The sequence below is a fragment of the Fukomys damarensis genome, unplaced genomic scaffold (assembly GCF_012274545.1).
Source record: "Fukomys damarensis isolate Sample0158 unplaced genomic scaffold, DMR_v1.0_HiC HiC_scaffold_23, whole genome shotgun sequence".
Lineage (NCBI taxonomy): Eukaryota > Metazoa > Chordata > Mammalia > Rodentia > Bathyergidae > Fukomys > Fukomys damarensis.
The window spans coordinates 51,112,347-51,126,439 of record NW_022900935.1 but is presented as its reverse complement, the minus strand read 5'-3'; the positions used below and the strand labels follow the sequence as shown (position 1 = coordinate 51,126,439).

Sequence of the window (14,093 nt, the reverse complement as noted above, 5' to 3'; positions counted from 1 at the left end):
TTCTGATGAAAACATACCCACCTGTACATAACAGATCCAACTATGCCCAGACTGGGGGAGAAAGGAGGTGGCACCCCTGTCTCCTAGAAACCGCCTCCCTTCACCCCGTGCAGCCCCACTGAGCTCCCATCCCCCTTGCCCCATAACCCAGTCCCGGTAGAAACCCAGACCCCAGGTTCCCTGGGGAGAGGGTGCCTTTAAAGTGTCAACTCTTCTCCATTTTTTTGGCCATTGCATAAAATTTCTTGCCAGCTCTCAGCACCTTTTGTCATTTACTGGTTTCGCCTGTTGGCCTCTCCGATGCTGGGCTTGCGGCTAAAGGCCTGGGTTCCACTCCCAGCCCTCCACCTCCAACAGCCCCATGCAGAGTAGGTGGCAGTTACTAAACTGTAGATACATGGGCATCAGTCTTCAAAGTATTTACTGAAGCTCTATTTTTTGTGGTACTAGGAAAACCCAGGGCCCTGTGCATGCTAGGCAAGCACTCTACCATCGAGCTACACATTTGACCCCTTTTATTTTATTTTGTTCTCTGGCAGGGCTGGGGCTCGAAGCCAAGGCTTTCACACTGAATTACATACATCTCTGGCCTTTAAAATTTTTAAAAAAAATTCAGATAGGGTCTTTTAAGTTGCTTAGGCTGGCTGCAAACTTGTGATCCTCCTGTCTCAGCCTCCCAGGGTGCTGGGATAGCAAGTATGAGCCAGTACACTAGGTGCTCTGCTTTTTAGGTGCCTAACAGTTTGTCTCTTTCGCACTTTCTCTCTGTCGCCTGTGCATTGTTACCCAACCAGTGAGAACCATTTGGTTGCATTTAATTTGTGCTTTCTGAGGGTCATGCGTCAAATGCTGACCTAGCAAAGTTCCTTACCCTGCGTTTTCTCCTCTCCAAGTTCCAGTTTGGAAAAGCTCAGTGTTTGGAAAAAGTTAAAAGTAACCAAGAGATTGTTCCTGACAATTCTGATACACACATCCTCTGAAGCCTGAAGATGGGAATTGTTAACTGAATTTGGAATCTGTCCGCTTGCTGCATCCTGATCATTCATTTTGAAGCCAGTTGAAGGTCTCAGATTAAATTGCCATTAAAATGAGCATAACACTTTTCTTTAAAGGGAAAAGAAAAAAATTAAAAAGTAATATGCACCTCTGTCTGTTTTTGGCAAATAGCAAAAAAACCATAAAGACTTCTTATCTTTACCTTGACAAAACATCTAGCCATGCTGGGAGGTTTTCCTTGCAGTAGATCTTCAACATTGTCACTATTATTATTGTCACTGTTGTTGTTGTTATAATAATAATAATAATAATAATAATAATAATAATAATTATTATTATTATTTTGTTTGGGTTTTTTTCTTTTTTTGAGATAGGGTCTCGCCATGTAGTTCAGGCTGGCTTTGAACTCACTATGTAGCTCAGGCCGACCTTGACCTTGTGGGGATTCCCCTGCCCCAGCCTCTTGTCTGCACTAGACCTACACAGTTATAGCATAGACATCTCAAAAACTTGAAACTCAACAACTCCTCTCTCTGTTTGAGGATAGGGAAATGGAACAGTACAGTAGTTACGGACAGGTAGTTGCCAAAATAGTCAAACAGGAATGCTAATTCATCTTTTTGTTTTGTTTTTTGAGACAGGGTCTCACTATGTAGTTGAGACTGACCTGGAACTCACTATGTAGCCCAGGCTGGTCTCGAACTCACAGCAATCCTCCTGCCTCAGCCTCCTGAGTGCTGGGATTACAGGTATGCGCCACCACTCCCATCTAATTCATCTACTTTTAAAAGATTACTTCTCCAGGCTTGGGGGAGCACACCTATAGTCCCTGTACTCTGGGAGGCTGAGGCAGGAGGATCACAAACTCATCAAGCCCAGCCTGGCAATCTAGAAATTTAGCAAGACCCTGACTCAAAAAGTAAAAAAGAGGGATGTAGTTCAGTGGGAAGGCCCTAGGCCCAATCTCTAGTACTGAGAAAAAAAAAAGTTCATCTTTTCATATTTAGTTCCTGCCGAAGTGGACATGTTAGGAACACAAACTTTTAGAATGAGATTGCGATGTGCTGGTGAGCGGTTGCTTAGGATACACAAGGCCCAGGTTTCCATCCCCAGATGGCAAAACAAACAAGATCTCCTTTTTTCTGCATTATCTCATGTTGTGAATATTTAATTCCTTAACCTTGTCTTTCTAGTGATGAGGTTAGTCAGGTAGCCAGGGATGACCAATAGTTAAAATAAGTATAATCCTGCACTTGTGATGGACGCGGTGAAGTCACATTGCATACTTGCTTTCAGGACTGAGTTTGGAACTGGTTTCCTGAGTCTCTCCTTTTTTAAAATCAGGGAATTAAGCCATTTGCATGATGAGCTCCGTGAATGCAAAATGTTTTTTCCTCGTGCTGCTCACTGATATTTGAGAACTCAATTTATGAAGAGCCAGCCAGCTGAAGGAGGCCACGAGCAAGGACAGCATTTCCCTTCCTCTCTCTCACCAAAGCCTTCACAAGAGAAGTTTTTTCTCGTTCTGCCAAAGGAGCCCAGGTGTTGTGTGTGCCAGGCTAGGGTGGGTACCACTGCGGGGAGGACCTACAGCCCCGGGCTGCAGACTTTCTTTCCAAAGTTGCAAAATCTACATGGCATGAACATTGACTCTCTCAGCGGCACCACGCCTGCCTGGCGAGCGCAAGGTCCTGAGTTCGATGCTCACTACGGAGAGGTGGTGGTGTGCGGTTCAGTGGCACTAGCCATTTTTAAGCGTACAATGTTGTACACCCTCACTGTCCATTTCCAAAACTCTCTCGTCATCCCGTACAGAAACCCTGTACCCTTTAAACAGCGACTGCCCAGTGCCTCCTTCCTCCTTCCCTGGTCACCTCTGTTCTCCTTTGAGCTGTGGGTTGTAGGCTCAAGCTGACAGCCCAAAAGAGACATCTACTTAAGTCAGTTCCAGTGAACTGAGACCCCATATCCCAACTGGGTATTTCTGGTCTGGGGCAGCCTTGGGACCCTGGTGTAAGGGCCAGGTCTCCCCCCCTACCTCTTTTTTTTTTTTTTTTTGGTACTGGGGATCAAAATCGGGACCTTGCACTTGCAAGGCAGGTGGTGGCACCACTGAGCTCAATCCCCGGCCCTCTAGGTACCTCTTGATGCACTTTTTTTTTGGGTGGGGAGGGTTGAACTGGGGGTTGAGCCCAGGGAGTACTAAAATAATCTCATCCCCTTTTCACTTGAAGATGGGGTCTCCACTTGGCTTGAATCCTCCTGCCTCAGCCTCCCAAGAGTATAATGATACCGAGGGTCATCTCTGTGGTAGCATGTTTCAGAATTTCATTTAAGGCTGGATACTGTTCCATTGTATGTACATAGTACATTTTGTTTGCTTGTTCATCTATTGATAGTCATAAAGGAGATTTTAACATTTATTTTTGAAGGGGGTGGTAAAGTACTTGCCTACCATATGTAAGGCCCTGGGTTTAACCTCCAGCACCAGAAAATAAAAACACCATAGTCTTTTTTCTAACTTCCTGCCTCTCTTCAGCTCTAGAGTCTTGGGGAGGCCCTAGGTGTTAAGGACGCGGTGATGGGCCAGCTCTCCCTTGCTTCCGGCAGCCTGGGCAGCCTCTCCCAGCCGGATGGACAGATTAGAAAGTCCTGCCTGGGTGGGCAGCCACAAAAGGGGAAGGCAGAGGCGACGGTGGAGACTTACTGTTGGCGAAGGGCCTCATTCACTGAGGGGACAGGGGAGGTGAGGGATTAGGCTCCTGATCACATTCCTCTGCTTGTTTCTTTGAGACAGGGTCTGGCCGTGTAGCTCAGGCCAGCTTCAAGCTATGTAATCTAGCCGGGTGTGGTGGCGCACGCCTGTGATCCTAGCACTTGGGAGGCTGAGGCAGGAGGATCACTGTGATTTCGAGGCCACCTTGGGCTATATAGTGAGGTCAAGATCAGCCTGGACAACATAATGAGGCCCTGTCTCAAAAACAAAGAACAAAAACCTAAAAACAAAACAAAACTATGTAAGCTAGGCTGGCCTAGAATTTGTAGTCCTGCTTTGGCCTCCTGAGGGCGAATATGAATTCTCTTACCTCAAGGGCTAGAAACAGGTATGAGCAGATTTTTTTCTTTTGAGGTAGGGTTTTGCTATATTGCCCAGGCTGGCCCCAAAATACTCCTGGGCTCAAGTAAATGATCCTCCTGCCTCAGCCTCCTGAGTACCTGGGCCTATAGGCATTGCTTACCACACCCAGCCACGTACGAGCAGACTTAAAGTAAAGTAAGACATTGTTAAATCACTGGACCCCTAACTACGCACAGTTGTGTGTGATGTGGCCCAACTACCCAGCAAGAGTCTCTTCATCGAAGAGACTACATCTTCCAGATCTGTTCTGTGGCTTATATTGCTGCGTGTACATAGGGACATGGGAAAATATAATTAATCTGTCCGTGGCCGGGAAAAAAAAAAAAAAAAAAAAAAGCAGCACAGGGCCTAGAACTCTTGACATTTAGTCTGCTGCTTTTTGCGTGTACTTTGTGACCCTTGGTGTATAGTAGGGTGTGGAATTTTTGGCCCCTCCATGTAGAAGGACTACTGAGGCACAGGGGAGGAGCACGGGGCGGTGTCCACAGAGTGCTGTTCCCCCGAGTGGTAGAAGCCCTGCACACTTAGATCATCGTAGGGGAGCTGAGACAGTGTGAGATCGGTCCCCATCCACCCTTAACTTGAAAGAGCAGATTAATGCTCATCTTAGCAATGGAAGAGTTTGGTTTTTGTGGTACTGGGGATTAAACTCTGCACCTTGCACATGCTGGGCAAGTGCTCTACCACTGAGCTATATCCCCGGGCTTTTAACTTTTTTTATTTTGAGGTAGGATCTTGCTGAGTTACCCAGGCTGGCCATGAGCTGTGATCTTCCTGCCTCAGCCTCCTGAGTAGCTGGGCTCATAGGTGTGTGCCACCAGGCCCAGCAATGTGAGATTTCTGTGGCCTCGAAAGCATGCACTTTGCCTTCCAGATGCCAGATCTGTGTGCTCTGTCGTTACTTCCTTCCCCCGAAAGCTGCTTCTCCTCTTTGGCATTTACCTTTGTTCTTTCAGTATTGGGAATGGAACCAAGGCCCTTCAAACTGAGCTACATCCCCCAGACCTCTTCTACTTTTTATTTTGAGACAGACTCTTGCTGGCTTGCCCAGGCAGGACTTGAACTTGGGATCCTTCTGCCTCAGCCTCCCAGAGTCCTGCTGCTGGATATTTGGGTTGTTTCCAGTTTGGGGCAGTGGTGATTAGTTTTTATAATCGTTTGTGTAGAAGGTCTTGCTGTGGGCATGTTTTCTTCCTTTTCGAGTAGAACTGCGAGGATATGTGTTCAATGTAGGTTTAACTTTTATAGAAATGGTCAGACTGTGTTCCAAAGTGTGGTTATTGTATTTTATGTTCTGACAGCTATGTTTAAGGGTTTTGGCTTGGCCACAACCTTACCGGTACTTGGGTTGTCTGTCCTTTTGGTGACAGCTATTCTAATGGGTGTGTGGTGGTATCTCGCTGAGGTTTTACGGAGCATTTCCTGTACACTTAAAAGACTTTTTTTTTTGGTTTTTTGAGGCAGGGTCTCACTATGTAGTTGAGACTGACTTGGAACTCACTATGTAGCCCAGGCTGGTCTCGAACTCACAGCAATACTCCTGCCTCAGCCTCCTGAGTGCTGCGATTGCAGGCTTGCCCCACCACACCCGGCAAAAGACCACTTTTAATTATAGAAGACTTCTGTCTTGCGATCATCTGTGAGTTGGTCTCCCCAGCTGACGGTTCCAGAACTGTGCTCCTGAGCAGAATGTATGGTAAATCCTGAGGGTTTGCTGAATGAAAAAGCAAACCGACAACTTAATATGTCTGAATGGCCGGTCCTCACACTTACCTTCGTGACAGAAAACACCAAAACATTGACCCCTGAGATGACAGAAAAATATTTCCCCTGCACAAATCTTTTGCCAATTCCAAGAAGTGACAAACTTGACTACGTTAAATTTTACTCTTTCTTTGCTTTGTCCACACCTCGGGGAGAGGTAACCGGAGAAAAGTGTGAACAGCGCAGGAGGAGGACAGGAGCTCAGTCTCCGCGATGCTGAGCTCACAGTGCAGCCCGGAGAGTGCCCTGGGTTAGTCACGGTGCAGCCCGGGAGTGTGCCGTGGGGTACTTGTCTCCGGCTCCCGTGTGGGGAATTTCTGTCCATGCTGTGACTGCCAGCCGTTCCCTTCCCCGCCTCCTTTCTCTGTCAATCCGAGCAGGGTTATCTGCAACAGTTTGCTGTAACGGGCCAGTAAATACTTCAGGCCCTTAGGGCGAAGAGACAGCATTAAGGACACTATAGGCTTTTATGTGATGAGAAGCAAAACAAATCTCCATGTTTTATTGATGAAATTCAAAACATAATCATGACTGGGTACAATTTTCTGTAGTACCCGACTACTAAAGAGAAAAATGGCGTGCTTTGGGGGAGGGTAGAATTTTGCTTAACAGGAAGCTCCAAGTTAACGGTTGCTGTCACCATGGTGGAAAGGTGGCCTCACATTCCTGTGACGCTTCCCTGAAACACAGCAGACGGGGGAGCAGGTCAAGGCCATAGCTTGGAAAGGACTCCTTGGTTTTTCGTTTTGTTTTGCTTGAGACAGTGTCTTTACATGGTCTAGGCTTGAACTTGTGATCCTCCTGCCTCAGCCTCCAAGAATGCTGGGATTTCAGACCTGTGCCACCACGCCTAGCTCACAGGATTGTTATAAAGATTATAACACAAAGCTCAGGAATGGCACATTGTACATTTTATCCTTCTTTTGATGTATTTCTTTAGCCATTAAAAATAGAAAACCAGGGCTGGGGATTTAGCTCAGTGGTTCCGCCGCCTGCCTTCCAAGCTCAAGGTCCCCCAAGTTCAATTCCCGGTGCCAATAAGAAAAAGTAAAACCATTCCAAACTCATAGGCGGGACAGACATGGGGGCTGGCCGACTGTGGCCTTGCAGATACAGTCTGTGGACCCCACATTAACGCACACACTGCAATCATTGCCACTTAGAAACAATGATCGTTTAGTCCCCTAATTGCAAAGCACCATATGCTCACCTCGGGGGACTTGGAAAACAGAAAAGCACAATAAAACAAGTTATTCAGAATCTCCGCCACCTACAGATGACTCATCATCTACCCTTCGCTCTGTACCTACTCCCGCCTATTGTCTGTGTACATAATACACATGCATTTTCTTTTCTTTTTTCTTTGGTACCCGGGATAGAACTCAGGACCTTGCTCTTGCAAGGCAGGTGGAGGCACCATTGAGCTAAATCCCCGGCCCCACGTGCATTTTCATTTCTTCGTCTTGTTATGCTCCAGGCTGGCCTTGAACTCGTCAGGAAGCCAGGCTTCCTTCCACCTCATAATCCTCCTGCCTCAGCCTCCCAGAGTGCTGGAAATTACAGATGTGTGCCACACCAGTACCACTTTTTAAGACAAAACCCAAGCCCACTCTATGAATATAGTTTGGTATCTATTTCACTTGTTTGTATATAATATTGTTGTTAATATTCCTATATTTTAATGAATGCATCTATTCCATTGTACAAATGCATTAAAATATACCAAAGTTGGTTTACATATTTTGCCATTAGACTTAGCTACATGCTACTGCATACTTTTTTTTTTTTTTTTTGAGACAGCATCTCATCATATAGTTCAGATTGACCTTGAACTCACTATGCAGCCAAGGCTGGCCTCAAACTCCCAGCGATCCTCCTGCCTCAGCCTCTCAAGTGCTGGGATTACAGGTGGGCACCACGCCTAGCTACATTTATAGTAATTGTTGGTGTCTTTAAAATTATTTTATGCTATTTTTCATTTCACCTACTTTCTTTTTCTCATTTCCTGAGTCCTACTGAATTAGGTTTCATCCGTCCTCCCCACTGATTTTCTTAACTTTAAATGTTTCATATCTGTTCTTAAAGAGCAGTCTCAAATTAACTATCACGCCCCACCCCAGTTCATTTTGTTTTTATTTAATATTTTAACTTTTCTCTTTTGTGTATTTTGTTGGACTCTTGTATTTTAATTACTGTCATTTTTGTTGTTTTGTACAACCCAACATGAGTGTGTGTGTCTTTCATATTGTCTTTGCTAATCAGTCTTCTGTGTACGAGTTTTATTTTTTTAGAAATATATCTTTTAGTGCATTTTTTAGCAAAGGCTTATGAATGGTAGAACTCTTGGTCCTAGTTTGCAAACATCTTTTTTTTGCCTTCACCTTTTCACTGTCTTTTAGCTAGGTGTCGAATCTTCTCTGAGCCTCCAAAAACATCATTTAATTTGTCTTTTTTTGTTTTGTTTTTTTGAGACAGGGTCTCACTATGTAGTTGAGGCTGACCTGGAACTTGCTATGTAGCCCAGGCGGGTCTCGAATTCACAGGATCCTCCTGCCTCAGCCTCCCAAGTGCTGGGATTACAGGTGTGCACCACCACGCCCGGCTCATTTAATTTGTCTTGTGATCAGTCTTCTCTTTCATGTCTCTCTGGCTTTCTTTAAAGTTTCTTGTTGTCTTTGGTGTTCTGTAGTCTCACTGCAGTGTGTATGGCTTTATATTTGCATGTTTTGCTCAGAAGCTGGGATTCTTTACCCGGAGGGTTAATGGTCTTCACGATTCTGAAAAATTCCCAAGTGTTATCTTTAAAATATTGCTTCTGAGCCAGTTATGGTGGCACAAGCCTGTAATCTTAGCATTCTGGGAGGCTGAGGCAGGAGGAGCACAAGCCCAGCCTCAGCAACTCAGTGACTTAGTAAGACCCTGCTTTTGTTTGATTGTTTGTTTGTTTGTTTTTTAAGTGCTTCTTCGTGACAGCCATAAAACTGTGCAGCTCAGTCTCCTGCTGCGGGAAACAAGAGTTGACTGACAGCCCCAGATGCCGTATCTCATGATTCAGTCAGAAAGTCCAAGTCCCTTGGCTGAGTATGGCTGAGTATGACAGCGTGACAGTGTCTATCAGTTCCTGAAGGAAGCAGGATTCCTTCCCTAAGGGACTTTGTGTCAAAGAGTCTCCATCAGCGAGGCCAAAAGTTTCCTTTTCTTGTTTCTTTTGCAGCACTGAGGACAGAACGCAAGGACCTGTGCGTGCCGGGCATGCGCTCTCCACGGAGCTACATCCGGGGCACCCAGTTCTTCCAGCTGCGTTTCCGTTTCCGTTTCCGTTTCCGGGAGCCTCTTCCCGCGGAGGCGCCTTTTTTTCTCTTGACTGCGTCGTTGCAGCCTGGGTTGAAGGCCGTCCCCTCTGCTTCCTCTCGCTCTTCTTCCGTAAGTGTTTTCCCAGTGCCCTCTCGGCATCTGCTTCTTGGCATCTTCACCGTCTGTGCTTTTAACTATTTTCTCATCTTTTAAAATATTTTATTTTTATCTCTTGTCTGTTCTTTCACTCCTTTTATCTGCCTGATGCCCTTTGGGTAATTTCTCAAGCTCTATCTTCCATTTTCTTAATTTTTTCTTCACTTTTGTCGCATCTGCTATTTACCTTCCCTTTTGACTTTGCAGTAGTTTCTCTTTTCAGACTTAAATTTTATTATCCCCGAGTTCCTCAAGAATCTTGTTTGTTGTGCTTGCTTTCTGTTTTCACTATATTATAATTTTTAATTTTCTTCTTAACTGACCTTAGGAGGAGGAAGAGGAGAAGGGGGACTTTTACCTGTGGGAGCCTGATGGTAGGGCCCTGCGGAACAATTTCCACTGCTTCATCTAGAGATCCTAGGCATGTGGCTCGCCTGGAGCCAGTGTTCTTGCTAATTTCTTAGTGTGTAGCCTCCTGGGTGCCCCTGCTTAAGGCTCAGATTTGGGATATCTGTTTCTCAGGGAAGAGTTTTTGCTGTTGTTTGTCCACTTCCTGTCCAGGGACACAAAATTTTTTGTTTTGTTTTTTGGTACCGGAGATCGAACTCGGGTCCTTGCGCTTGCGAGGCAGGCAGTGGAACCACTGAGCTAAATCCTTGGCCCTTCAGGGACGCAAAATTGTTGTCAGTTCCAGGACAGAAGTTTTTCCCTTTTCTCTTTGTTTTCACCGAAGAAGTAGCCCTTAGGGGATTCTGATTTGATTCTTACTGCGTTTTAGTTCCTAATATCTACTTTAGGGTGGCCTAAAGTTTCATCTCCTTTGTCTACTTGGATTTTAAAATGCGAATCTGTAAATTACTTAAAGCAGTCTCAGAAATAGCACACCAACTTTCACTCTGTTTTCCCCTTTTTTCTTCAGGCTATATTTTACCCAGTATTTCGAAGTTTTTTTTTTTTTTTTTTTTTTTTTTGGGTACTGAGGATTGAACTCAGGTCCATTGTGCTTTCGAGGCAGGCAGTGGAGCCACTGAGGTAAATCCCCGGCCCTTTACCCAATGTTCTTAAGTGTTTATAGAGATTTGGTGGTGTTGTTCGCCACCATATTGCCAGACTGAGTCCCATTTACCATGTTGAGTTCTGGGCTTCATGGCTGTTGGTGGACCAGTTTGTTCTGAGCAGTGTCCTTAGTAAACCCCATAACTCACCCATTATTTTAGAAAAGCAAACTGGGAGAACCTGTTGACACTGCAGATACATAACATTTCCTTGAGGGGGTTGAAAGAAAGTTGACTTTATTTTCTAATCCATGGTAACTTCTTCGATAAATCCAGGTGGCTCTGTAGGATTGTTCAAATGGTTGTTTAGAAAGCAAATGAACAACAACAAAAAAAATTGTTTTATCATTATTCTTCTTCTAGTGCTCAGGCCTGGTAGCAGCTCTTCTGTTTTTTCTCCCTATTCTTCTTAACTTGTCCCTTGTCAACAAGGCAGAAAAGAGAGGTTGAAGTGATGCCTGAGTGTACTCCACTGTGCTCTGCTAAAAAGGTGAACTTCCACAGAGCGATTTATTACTTGTGGCAGGTATTCTTCACCCAGCATTGCCTGTGATTTATTGGTTTTGTGTTCCTCGCCTGTCAACCTCTTGGTTTGCCAGTGGTTGGTGAGAGGTGGCTAAGCAATGCAAGATGACAAAAGGCTGTCCTTGCACTGGTTCTCCCTCACTCGTGTTCAAGGGTTCAGAACTCTGCTGTTCCCTACCTTCAGCTGTGGGTAGGAAAGAGCAAATTCCACTGGTGTTTCCAATTTCTCAAGTGAAACTCAAATATATTCTATAAGTTTGGAAACTGCTTCTAGAATCTTCCTACTTGAATCGAATGGATAATAGGCCCTGCCGCGTTGGGGCAGTGCCCGCCCACGTCTGGTTTGTGTTAGATGAAAGCTACTGAGCTAATAAAATAGGGACTCTCCTTTCACTCGATGGGACTACACACTTATCACGCGGGACGGGCCTTTCCTGTTTTCCTCCGGACCCATTCCATTGTGTTGGAGAAGGATAAAGTGAAATTTTCCAGTTACTGTGGTGCTGCTTTCAGAGTCAGGATCAGTGTCTTTTATTTTTATTTTCCCATTAAGTTTATTGGTACATTGAAAGCAAACAATACAGTTACATTTATCATTGGGATCTTGTACCTTTACATGATAGGATCAGTGTCTTTGAGCCTCAGTGATACCCAGAGTTTGAAGAGATCATTATAAAATCTTAGAACCGGTATAGATCTTAGACTCTTTACTCCGGTGTTGTAAATTTATAAAGACCGAGGTGCTTGTGGCCTGCTCAGGATCACAGAGCTAGTCAGTCCCACAGCCAGCATTACAACCAGCTCTGTCCACCTCCTGCGCCTCACAGAGGGTTCGGCTGTTTCTCTCCTGGGCTGCAAATGTTCTCTTTTCCTTCTCTTTTCTTCCCCTCTCTCCTTTCTTCTCTTCTTTCTTTCCTTTTTTTTTTTTTTTTTTTTGGTACTGGGGATCAAACCCAGGGCCTTCCTACTGAGCTACATCCTTAACTCTTTCTAATTTTTTTTTCCCACTAAGTTACAGTGTCGCCCAGGTTAGCCGTGAAATTGTGATCCTCCTGCTTCAGGGGACGTGTGAGTGAGCTCCAGGCCCGGATGGTTCACACATCCTACTTGCTTTTACGACATGCCTCAAATTTAAAGAAAACTGTGCTGTTGGTTGCATTTTCATCTGCCTGGGCCTTTGACCAGGAAATGAGTTCTGTTTATGATGGGAGGTATGGACTTAGCTGTGGTTTAGCTTTTTCTTTTCTTTTTTTCTGTTATGTGGTTAAGGGTAGAGTGACCTAGACAAGAGCACCACATAGTAGATACTTTCCAAGTATATTTCTTTTGCTAGGAAAAGAATACTGCTTTCATGAAAATGAGATAGAGTCAGAGAAATTATTTACTCAAACTAATGATATTCATAATCGGTTCATTTTTAAAACAAGACTGCAATCTTTAGTTTGAATACTAAATAATTAATAGGCAAATATATAGGTTGTGTTCATGCATTATTGCATATATAATAATATACTGATGATCTTTAACATTTGTGTATTTTAAAGCCCCAAGCATCCTTTAGTACTTCAGACTCTTCAGACTTCATGAAAAATAATTTTTTTGTACTGGTTATCAAGCCCAGGGACATTTTACCACCGAGCTACATTTTTTAAAAAAAATTTTGAGACTGCTCTTTTTATTTTTTGTTTTTGAGACAGGATCTTGCTAAATTGCTCAGGCTGGCCTCTAACTTGAGATCTTCCTGCCTCGGCCACCCTGAGTGGCTGGGATTATAGGTGTGCACCAGTGTGCCTGGCTCAGACTTCTAAATACTTTGCTGTAGCTAAAGAAGGATGAATGCCAATTGCATTTCTCTCTATCTCCGATTGGCAGGCAAAAGGAATTAAAAGCTTAACATTTTCAGTTGTTTGTTTGTTTGTTTTTTAATTATTGCTTTGCAGCACAGATCGGTCTCTTAATTGAATTCATGTGATATATTTTCATAGTATGCATTTGTGGTAACACTGATTCAGCTTTCCTTGAGCCACATCTACCCGTTCTTACAAGGGAAGCCAGATGTTGATTTTATGCTGTAATTGTTTTGTATTTCACATAGTACAGCGGTCCAAATGAGCAAACTCAGTTTCCCAAAAGTCCTTAACGTAGGGTCAAGAATCATTCCAGATACCTGCGGAGCTGCAGGGTATAACTATAGTGGTAAAAGCGGAGCACTATTTCACATGCTCACATGCGCAGAGATGTACAGACCTGTGTTATATTCGTTGGCTTCCCAGTGCTCCTTGGTAGCTTGATTATTAATCTAGCGGAGATGTAAGATCCTTTGAGCTTCTAACATAATAGTTATTCATAAAGGCATTTAGGCTGATGGCTTTCTCAGAACGTCCTGCTGTTAGTGATGGACTTCATCTATATTTCAACGAATTTCTAAATGGGGGAAACAGAACATTTTTCCTTTGATTAATTCATTGGTTTTTCAGTCCTCAAGGACTCGTAGGCTGGTGAACTCCAAAAGGAAGTCAGAAAAGGAAGGATGGTGAATTGGAATGGTGACCATAGAGCTAGCCCCATAAAAATTTTTGAACATTGTCCTAAATTCAACCTCTGAAACAGTAGACCAGGTGAAGATTTATGAAAGCTCATTTAAAAGCTCATTTAAGGCTGCACAAAAGAAGCACAGCGTTATGAGTTTAATAAAGTTCTTAGGCTGTTTGGGGCCATTATTTTATAATTCTCTGGCTTTTAAATTGTTTTGCTGAACATTCAAGTACTTGGGCCCAGGAGTGGTAGCGCATGCTTGTAATCCCAGCGTGCGGGAGGCTGAGGCAGGAGGATCGCTGCAAGTTCAAGGCCAGCTTGGGCTACACAGTGAGTTCAAGGCCAGCCTAAACTATACAGTGAGAGCCTGTTTAAAAAAAAAAAAGGATCAAGTTCTTCAACTACTGAATTACTGCTAATTAGATCACAGAGGTGTGCTTTGAATTTTGAGTCCATTTACTATAATATTGAGTCCTTTTTTTTTTTGGTACTGGGGATTGAACTCAAGACCTTGCACTTGTGAGGCAGGTGCAGTGCCATTGCGCTAAATTCCCAGCTCACTATGACTTTTTTTTTTCTTTGTGGTGCTAAGGGTGGAACCCAGGCAAGTGCTCTACCAGTGAGTTGCG

At 44.2% G+C, this 14,093-nt stretch overlaps 1 protein-coding gene across 3 annotated transcripts in view; it reads left to right on the top strand.

The window, feature by feature from the left end:
- The window catches only part of Pitpnc1 (phosphatidylinositol transfer protein cytoplasmic 1), a 229,247-nt gene that overhangs the window by 18,909 nt on the left and 196,245 nt on the right, over window positions 1-14,093 (top strand). For 2 of the 3 annotated variants that reach the window (XM_033767533.1, XM_033767535.1), the window contains exon 1: window positions 9,120-9,322. The exons of the other annotated variant lie outside the window; for it this stretch is intronic. In XM_033767533.1, the coding sequence (XP_033623424.1) occupies window positions 9,152-9,322 (171 nt within the window). In that variant the 5' untranslated portion in view covers window positions 9,120-9,151. Of the gene's footprint in view, window positions 1-9,119; window positions 9,323-14,093 lie in introns of those variants that run through there. 3 annotated transcript variants of the gene reach the window in all.